Source organism: Stigmatopora argus, chromosome 21, assembly GCF_051989625.1.
Source record: "Stigmatopora argus isolate UIUO_Sarg chromosome 21, RoL_Sarg_1.0, whole genome shotgun sequence".
Lineage (NCBI taxonomy): Eukaryota > Metazoa > Chordata > Actinopteri > Syngnathiformes > Syngnathidae > Stigmatopora > Stigmatopora argus.
Window position 1 is genome coordinate 8,184,860 of NC_135407.1, and position 10,413 is coordinate 8,195,272.

A 10,413-nucleotide genomic window follows, 5' to 3' on the forward strand; every position below is an offset into this window, starting at 1 on the left:
TTGGTGACATTGACACTACTTATTTTGTTGGCCAAAGTTGAGGCCAAATGCGTTTTCATGAGGTTGACATTGAAATGATTCAAACACTTTAGAAAAGACTCTTTTTTTGTTTTTTGAATTGCAAAAAAAATGTTCCTCTATTTTCTAAGAACATATACATATTATATATATGTAAATATTAAAAATACTCATAAATTACAGGTTATAGTGTTGGAAAGTCTCCGTTGGGCAGAAACCTTTGGTCAATTTCACATTTTTCACAATTTGTCAGTCTTGAACACGTGTCAAAGTGGCGGCCCGGGGGCCAAATCTGGCCCGCCGCATCATTTTGTGTGGCCCGGTAAAGTAAATCATAAGCGCCGACTTTCTGTTTTAGGATCAAATTAAAATGAAGAGTATAGATGTATATTACATTTCCTGATTTTCCCCCTTTTAAATCAATAATTGTAATTTTTTAATCAATTTTTTTCTATGTTTTTAGTTCAAAAATCATTTTGTAAAATCTAAAAATATATTAAAAAAAGCTAAAATAAACATTGTTTTAGATCTATAAAAACTGAATATTCAGGGCTTTTAATCCAGTTCTTTTAATCCATTTATAAAAAAAATTCTAAATATTTTATCTAAAATGACCTGACTGACTGGTGACCAGTTTAGGGTGTAGTCAGCTGAGATAGGCTACAGCACCCCTGCAACCCTGAAGAGGATAAGCAGTACAGAAATGAATAAATATACATGTATATTCAGAATATTGTCTAATCTGTGTTACAAATGTTGAGTTCTTAGCAACACACTCATTCTAGTAATAAAAACGAGGAAAATTTATAGAATTTGAACTCAATTTTCTTGTATATTGTGTTACAAAAAGTTCAATTTGAAATTATATCATTGTGAAACATTATTTGGACTAAAGATTTAAAGATATTTTACATTTGGCAAGAATCCTAGAATTGGAAGACTCTTCAGTTGAAAATTCTTCAGAATAAATTTAGCACACATATAATGTTTTATATTTTTTTGAAAGCTGACATTTTGTGTTCTTGAAGTACTGCCTCTTGAGGTGATAAATCCAGATACAGGTGTTGGTAGAGGGCCCACTTTAGAGTCTCTCTATGGCCATTAATCCATGTTTGCAGAAAAGAGGCATGTGATGGAGGAGCGTAGCTCCACCATGGCGAGCGCGATTGAATCAAAGGCGCTTTCATATTTTACAGTGGCGAGGTCTCAGGGTGATTACGAACGCTGTTTTGATCTTGCACATCTGAGGTGATGTAGAGATGAGTATTATCGCTAATGAGAAAAGTGGCTTGCTGTAGATAGTATTCCTGCTAAATTTCTTCATATTGCTACATTGTTTTTTGCCTCGTTTATACATATATCACTTTTTTCTTCTTCTTCAAAATGGCGCCGTTCAAGCGGTAGCCAGTGGCAGTAACCCCCTAAGTCCTCACTCATAATCTGTGTTTTTACAGCTTTTTTAAATCTTTTGTTTTTACGTTTTATTGTGCTTTGATACTTTACTTCATATTATATACTCCATACTATTTTACAGTGGCGGTCCGTGCATTTTCTCGTAGCGCCTTCAACGGGTAAAATCCACTTCTTAGCAGGATTTAATGATTAAATACAAATACTGGAGCTTTTCAGACATTACAACTGGCCCGGTGGGTGATTTTCCCGTTAAAAGACAGCGATGGACGTCAATGGCAAAAATGGCACTAAAACGGGGTAAAATCCACTTCCTAGCAGCATTTAGTGATTAAATACAAACACTGGAGCTTTTCAGATATCAGAACTTGGCCCACAATTGAAATATTTAGGAATATAGCCATATTTTACTCACCAAAAATCCATTTTAACTGTACACAATATTCTTCCTCCTTTCTTTCTTCCTTCTTTTCTATCACCATCGAAGCTAATGCTGAAAGTCGAGCCTGTCCTGTCGTATTTCTGGTATGGTCCGTCTTGAAAATGGCTTTAAATCAACACAACAATATATTTGCTTGTGCAGTTCGCTCCAGATACAGTTTGGTAGCTTTGGCCCGTCTACTCTATCACTAGCCAATCAAAGTTGGTGAAAGCGATGACGTATCCTTAAGCCTGCAAGAAGGCATTGTGGTGTTGCCAACTCGAAATCTGATTGGTTAAAGGAACAGTCGTATCGACACTTGTTTAAGGCAGCTGAGCCTACAGAACTGATTGTGAAGGCCTTGAGGCAGATTTCTGACCCTGGCAACAAATAATGGCTGAAATGTGATTGGTTAAATGCTTCAATATGAACACACACATCTGGAAGCAGTGCAACCAGGGGGAAAAGCAATGAAAGGAAGCTAACAGACAATTTTGAATTATTTAATAAGTATTCACGGACAAAATATAATATATGATTCAGATATTTCTTAGGCCAGCAGAGAAGGCCTTGAAGGCCCTGACGGACCGCCACTGCTATTTTATATGTATATGTATATATTTCAGCAAAACATTTTTTAAATTAATTATTATATGTATGTACATGTATACATATATATAACCGGTAAGTTATATGAATATTTTTTTATATTTACATACATAAAATATTCATATGTTCTTAGAAAATAGAGGAATTTTTTTTTTACAATTCAAAAAACTGGAAAAAAATACTAGCCTTTTCTATGTCAGCAACACGCTTATTTTTTTTAATATTTATATATTTATTTACTAATTTATTTATATATATATATTTATTTACTAATTTATTTATATATTTATATATATATATATATTTAGTAATTTGTTTGTATATGTATTTATTAGTTAAATAATTAATATATTTATTATATTTTTTAATGTATGTATGTATTTATTTATTAGCTTACTTATTACCTATTTATTTATGTCTAAAATGTATTTTCCTGTGTCTGTATTCTCACCCTCTTGGTACTGTGACAATGATATTTCCCAAATACGGGATGAATAAAGTCATCTAATCTGATCTAATCGAATCTAATCAAATACAAAGTTAATAGAAGGCTTAAAATGGCCTGAATTATAACGAAATGCAGTTGACCCCATCTTGAAGCTTATAACACGTGTTTAACTAACATCTCTCTGTTGCTCAAGGATTTTTTTTATTCTCCGGTATTGATCTCGGCTTTCAGGCTGCCTCAGCAGACAAGCGACAGGAATCTATCTGAGCCCTGTTAAGTGTCCTGAGGCGATTCATCAAGGCGAGCCCTCGATTTCTCAATGTAGCCGTTGTATCCTCTGATAGCTCATGATGCTTCTGTGTCTGCTATTCATTAAAGAAGCATTTCAATCCTGGTGGTCATTGTGTACACTTGTTTTAGCAATAGGTTAAATCAAGGTATAGTTTTGGTCAACACGGCTAGAGGGCTGTTTTACTGTTATTACTTTGCAATGGTGTGCAGTTGCACTGCAGCTTTCCATTTAGGAGAGGTTGATTAGGGTCTTCAATGTGGGCAGTTGGGATTGACTGTATGACATTTAAATCACGCAACTGCTGTCTTGGGCCATAACTTGTCTGTCTCTATGAATAATGCCATTAGGATAGGAATGGACAAAGTCTACCTGCTAGGAACATGTGAGGCACTGTTAAGAAGTAACATTAAGAAATAAAAAAGCAATGTTTCACAGTGTGTTAAGAGGGAGGATTTACCACCCATTTTGGAAATCTTCACAATGAAATAAGTTAGGTTAGCTCATCTAAATGTCAAGCCATATTGTCTTTCTATTAGAATGGTGGGTAGAAATTCATTATTGGGGTTTGAGAAAATAACCTTAATTTGTATATCACATGAAAGTGACTCATTAGGGCGAATCTGCTATTACAACATTGCCTTCGATCAACTACTGTCCAGTTATATTTTGTAGATAAAGCAGTTCAGAAAACGAAGTTACATGAAAAGAAGAAAAAAAAACACCAGAGAGAACTTTAATCAATTTCAGCATTAAAAAGGATTTAGATTTACCATTTTGAATCTCCAAGCAGCTGTACAGGTTAACATTTTAAAAAAAGCTATTTCGTTTTATGTTTGGTAACAGGTGGGAAAAAAATATGTAATGTCTATAAAAATCACTGAAATAATTCTTTGATGTTATATAAATGCGCATTATCTTTGATGTGATGATGACAACATGACATATAGCACAGAACAAAATCGGGTCATGAGGAGGAGGAGAATCAAGTTGGGAAGAAAAAAAAAGAAAAAAACCCCTCCTTGCATTCAAGATAAAATGTTGACCTCCGTAAATAATCAACAAACAAAACTAATGTTCGCAGCCAAACTTTGTCTGTAATCAAATTTTCATACGATGATGAGGTCACAAGGCTCTGATGTGTAACTTCCGGGTTTGGACTCGAGTGGGCGTGTCTTAATTCGAGAGAGCGCTGGTTTGTGTAGCGGTCTCACACAACCACGCACTGCAGAGACGACCGTGGTTTTAGAACATCACCGAGGAAGATGTCACTCCTCACACGCGGCGGGGGTCTCTCGCAACCACGTCACGACGCGGTCACGACACGTCCCCAGCCTTCGCTATCAGTTCGTGCCGTCTTTTTCTCCATTTCAATGTGGTGGTGAAATTCTCCCCGCGGCTACTCGGGCTCCATCCCTCTCCCCTCCTCTTCCTCCGCTTCTTTTTCTTCTTCTTCTTCTTCTTTTTTTTTTCTTCTTCTTCTTCTTCTTCTTCTTGACCGTCCCGTCCGCCACCAGCATGGACAAGACGCCGTGCAGTCCACACCACGGAAGCAAGAGAACCAACTCCCCGTCTTGTGACCGAAGCACGCCGAGAAAGCTCGGCGGTAGGACGGGCTCGCCGAGTCCGGGTTCCGGCCCCCAGTGCGTCCCCGCGGGGGCAGGAGGCTGCCGGGGGGCTTTCTTTGGGAACATTGCCAGTTCGCCGCAGCAGCTGGGTCGCAGGCGACAATTGGAAGGAGTTCTTAGCAAATATACCAACCTCATTCAAGGCTGGCAAAACAGGTAAGTTAAAGCGAATATTGAATTAGTTCGAATGACTTTTTTTATGAATGGTTAGGGGCAATGTCCACGTTGCACTTAAAAGAGGAGGGGGCGGGGATTTATTTCAGTCTAAAGTAGCTCATGGGATGTTTATTATAATGATTTTAAAGCAACCACTTAAAGTGTACACACAAATAATGTGCGTTTTGAAAATAATATTTAATATGTCTTTTAGTATTACTTGATTGCAAATGTTTAATAGTTTTAATTGGATGCTGGGAAATTTATATTTATTAACATTTTTTACTTGATGTAATTTGGATTTTTACTAAGTAATTTCACATTCATAATTTGGATATTTATTAAGTAATTTCACATTTATACGCAAGTTTGACTCTTGCTCTTTGCCTTGTTACATATTTCTCTTATTTTTACCTTATTTTCACCTTATTTTCACATTCATAAGTTGGATTTTTATTAAGTAATTTCACATTTATACACAAGTTTGACTCTGGCTCTTTGCCTCGTTACATATTTCTCTTATTTTTACCTTATTTTCACATTCATAAGTTGGATTTTTATTAAGTAATTTCACATTTATACGCAAGTTTGACTCTGGCTCTTTGCCTCGTTACATATTTCTCTTATTTTTAACTGATTTTCACATTCATAATTTGGATTTTTACTAAGTAATTTCACATTTATACGCAAGTTTGACTCTGGCTCTTTGCCTCGTTACATATTTCTCTTATTTTTACCTTATTTTCACATTCATAATTTGGATTTTTATTAAGTAATTTCACATTTATTCGCAAGTTTGACTCTGGCTCTTTGCCTTGTTACATATTTCTCTTATTTTTACCTCTCTTCAGTACATTTTTCACTAAGTCAGGGGTCCCAACTGGTCCTTACATGGCCACAGTGGGTGCAGATTTTCATTCAAACCAAACAAGAGGACACCTTTTGCAGTGTAATCAATTGATTGCAGTCAGGTGCTACTTATTTTTAGAAGAAACCTCATTGGTTAAACTGTCTGCACTGTGGATGGGTTGGTACAAAGACCAGAACCCACTGCCATCCTTTGCTAAGATGATTTTTCATAAAGCATTAGATCAGGGGTGGGCAAACTATTCCACAAAGGGGGCTGCAGTGGGTGCAGGTTTTCATTCCAACCCATAAAGAGGACACATTTTCACCAATCTGGTGTCCTGAAAGTGCAATCAGTGGATTGCAGTCAGGTGCTTCTTGATTTCTGCAGAAATGTCATTGGTTAAAGTGTCTTTGCCAGATCGGTTGCAACAAAAATTTGCAACCACAGCGGCCCCCGAGGACCAGTTTGCCCATCCTTGCATTAGATCACATGTGTCAAAGTGGCGGTCCGGGGGCCAAATCTGGCCCGCCGCATCATTTTGTGTGGCCCGGGAAAGTAAATCATGAGTGCTGACTTTCTGTTTTAGGATCAAATTAAAATGAAGAGTATAGATGTATATTAAATTTCCTGATTTTCCTCCTTTTAAATCAATAATTGTAAATTTTTAATCAATTTTTTTCTGTCTTTTTAGTTTTAGGATCAAATTAAAATGAAGAGTATAGTTGTATATTAAATTTCCAGATTTTCCCCCTTTTAAATCCATAATTGTCATTTTTTAATCAATTTTTTCTGTGTTTTTAGTTCAAAAATCATTTTGTAAAACCTAAAAAATATATATAAAAAAGCTAAAATAAACATTGTTTTAGATCTATAACAAAACTGAAAATGCAGGGTTTTTAATCCAGTTCTTTTAATCCATTTATATAAAAAGAAATCTAAATATTATATCTAAAAAGGTCCGGCCCACATGAAATCGAGTTGACGTTAACGCGGCCCGCGAACCAACCCAAGTCTGACACCCTTGCATTAGATGCTTAAAAATGACATTTGAACATTTTTTTTTTACACCAAAACATGGGAATGATGCCAGCTCGGCAAGCAAGCAAATTGAGTTTACAGTACAGTACAACATTTGCCATAACGTGGGAATAAAGTATCACACAATATTTTCCCCTTTGAGCTTCTTATTTCCTTTAATTATGGTTCCTATAGTTTATATATTTTTATCGATACTATTTCTTTTGAAGCACAATAGACACTCATAATGCGGCTCTGCCACTGTCGACATACCAGCAGTGCATTATTGTGTGATTCATGCACCATTTATGACTTCACTCCCTGCCACGTTTGGATTTATTTTGCTCACATTGACAGCAATACTGAGAGTTTAAATGGAAAAGCCGTGAGAAATATTTCCAAAGAACTGAAGTTGACACATTCGTTTTAATTGTGATTTGAATTCCAAGGAATTTTAAAAAAAGCTGTCTTTACTTTCCTGCATCTCATCTCATTTTCCAAACCACTTTATCCTCACTAGGGTCGCGGGGGGTGCTGGAGCCCATCCCAGCTGAATTCGGGCCAGAGGCGGGGGACACCCTGAATTGGTGGCCAGCCAATCGCAGGGCACAAGGAGACAAACAACCATTCACACTCACACTTATACCTAAGGGCAATTTAGAGTGTCAGCCTACCGTGCATGTCTTTGGAATGTGGGAGGAAACCAGAGTACCCGGAGAAAACCCACACAGGCCCAAGGAGAACATGCAAACTCCACACAGGTGGACCTGACCTGGATTTGAACCCAGGTCGCCCACCGTGAGGCCGACACGCTAAACACTTTTCCACCGAGCCACCATGGTGAATAGTGTTATTCTAACAATTATCTTACAATAAAAGGGCTTTAAAGGCTTGTAATGCACTTTTCCACCGAGCCACCATGGCGAATAGTGTTATTCTAACAATTATCTTACAATAAAAGGGCTTTAAAGGCTTGTAATGCCAAATTTAAACAAAATATATATATTTTTATATTCTAAAATGGTAATCATTTTAAAAAATGTCACTTTTCAGCAATTTTCCATTGTTTTGTTCGACAAGTACGCAAATTCCCATTAATTGAAAAGTGCATTAAAAGTCACCTTACTTTACTAAATTCCAATGATTGGACTATGTAAAATAAGCGAAAAAAAGTATTCATTTTTAATTCGATTACGCTTTTGCCCAGGAAGTCAGTTAGTTATTTTAGGAGATGTAGCGGGTTGGCTTTTTTTGCAATCTGCACCCTTAAATGTTGTGGCAGCCAGTTTTTTTCCCCCCAAAAAATTCAAATCTTTTTCTCGGAAAAAAATGTGTAGAAAATTGCTGCAACACAAACACTTCTGATATAAGCCTCTATTTTTTTCCGTCTGACCAAGCACTGAGTTGAGTGTATTGAACACATAGAAGTGGGCCAACCGGTAAGTAGCCTGTTCTGTTGTTTAGATCAAAACATTTTACTAACGTCTACTATGACCTCGTGATGAGTGGCGTGTTGCCAACAAGGTTTGTTGACCCCAGCATCGCTAAAAGCACATCGATACAAAATTCCGATGTTAATATTTTCAGACGAGTACTCGTTTTTAGAGTCAAGAAGCCTAAATGTAAGATATTTACCATTCAGTAGGCGCTTGAGTTTAGATGTTAATGAAGTCCAAGATGCTCCAGTGTCAGGCTCTCTCTTTTTTTCTTGTCATGTTATGGTGATTCTGCCTTCAGTTTAAACTGTTTTTTTCGTTCTCCAAACCACTTATCCTCACAAGGGTTGTGGGGGGTGCTGAAGCCGAAAACAGCCAACTACGGGCACCGGGCGGGGGACACCCTAAATCCGTGACCGGATGTTTCGTCGAAAGACGTTTGGTCCCCGGACGTTTGGTCGAACGGACGTTTGGTCGAACGGACGTTTGGTTGAACAGACGATTGGTAGAACGGACGTTTGGTCGCCGGGTTTGCTCGCTGTCAAATTATGACAGTGTACTGTTGATATTTTGATATTAGATATTTAGATATTAAACTCACTCTCTCTCTCTCTCATGATTATAATTTTGAGAGCTGGTTTTAACAGTAACAACCCAGCGACCAAACGTCCGTTCGACCAAACGTCCGTTCGACCAAACGTCCGTTCGACCAAACGTCCGGTCGACCAAACGTCCGGTCGACCAAACGTCCGTTCTACCAAACGTCCGTTCTATACCAAACGTCCGTTCTATACCAAACGTCCGTTCTACCAGACGTCTGTTCTACCAGACGTCTGTTCTACCAGACGTCTGTTCTACCAGACGTCTGTTCTACCAGACGTCCGGTCGACCAAGCGTTCGGGGACCAAACGTCTTTCGACGAAACGTCCGAGTACCCCCGAATTCGGCAGGGCACAAGGAGATGGACACTCACTCAGACCTAGGGGCAATTTAGAGTGTTCAACCAGTCGACCATATATGTTTTGGGGATGTTGGAGGTAACCGGAGTACCCGGAGAAAACTCACGCAAGGCGGCGTAGAACATGCAAACTTCCCACATTGAGGACACACCTCAGATCAAACCGTCCACCCCAGAACTGTGAGTCCAATGCGTTAACCACTCTTCTACTGGGCCGCCTCAGTTTAAACTTCGATGGTAAAATCTCACAGGAATCATGTTGACTCACTTCCTCTTCTAACTCACTGTCAATTTCGTATTTCAACTTGTCGCACATTAACAAAAACAAGTCTTGAGGATTGTTTTCCATTGAATCATATTCCCTTTGCTGGAATCACTACCTCTGAACACGTCATTGGTTTCAACTATGCAGAGGCACACAGTTAAAGAAATGTTTTAATGCAGAATTTAATAGTTTGGGTTCTGTGTGAGGCGTGATCATCTATTTTTGAATAATCTCTGACAAGATTCTATAATTTAAAGAGTGTAAAATTTAATAGTATTAGTTTTATTTGTTCATTTGTTATCCAAACCGCACAAGTGTCGACCCCAGAAGTGTGAGGCCAACGCACTAACCACTCATACATCGGGCCACTGTATTAGTTGATAATGACGACAGGGCCTATGTCCGATTATTATTATTATTAAACACTAGAAAGGTTCATGTTTAAATACATTTTAATCTTGTGTATTCGGTAAATAAATGACTATGTTTTTAGGTTTCTTCCACGTCATTTATTAATAGAAATCCCTGCAGTATTACCGTAATTACAGTAATCAGGTTTTCAAATGACAAGTGTATTCTAAGTACTGGACAGGTTGTGTGTTGGTGAGAAACAGACTCAAGTGGAGCTAAATATGCTGCCGTGTAGGTGGCACTCTGCCTGTGTCAAGTGTTGATATTGTTGTGTAAGTGATGCGTGTGATTGGAACGGATCATCAGTAGATAGATACCTACTATTCTGTGGGTTTGTGCGTTTTTCGTTCATGATAATAGTGTTACATAGGGTGGGAATGTGCGTTTAGCGGTTTCACTTGTACAATAAGGAGTCGTTTTTCATAGTACAGTGGTACCTCAAGATACGAGGACTGAGCTCGTATGTCGATTTTCTTGTAACTTAAACAAAAACGGGA

General features: G+C 37.9%; 1 protein-coding gene across 1 annotated transcript in view; it reads left to right on the plus strand.

The window, feature by feature from the left end:
* The first annotated feature begins 4,377 nt into the window (after positions 1-4,377).
* LOC144066797 (oxysterol-binding protein-related protein 10-like) overlaps positions 4,378-10,413 on the plus strand; it is a 53,037-nt gene continuing 47,001 nt past the window's right edge. Inside the window, exon 1 of the mRNA XM_077590134.1 lies at positions 4,378-4,979. Coding sequence (XP_077446260.1) covers positions 4,714-4,979 — 266 coding nt within the window. The 5' untranslated portion in view covers positions 4,378-4,713. The remainder of the gene's footprint in view (positions 4,980-10,413) is intronic.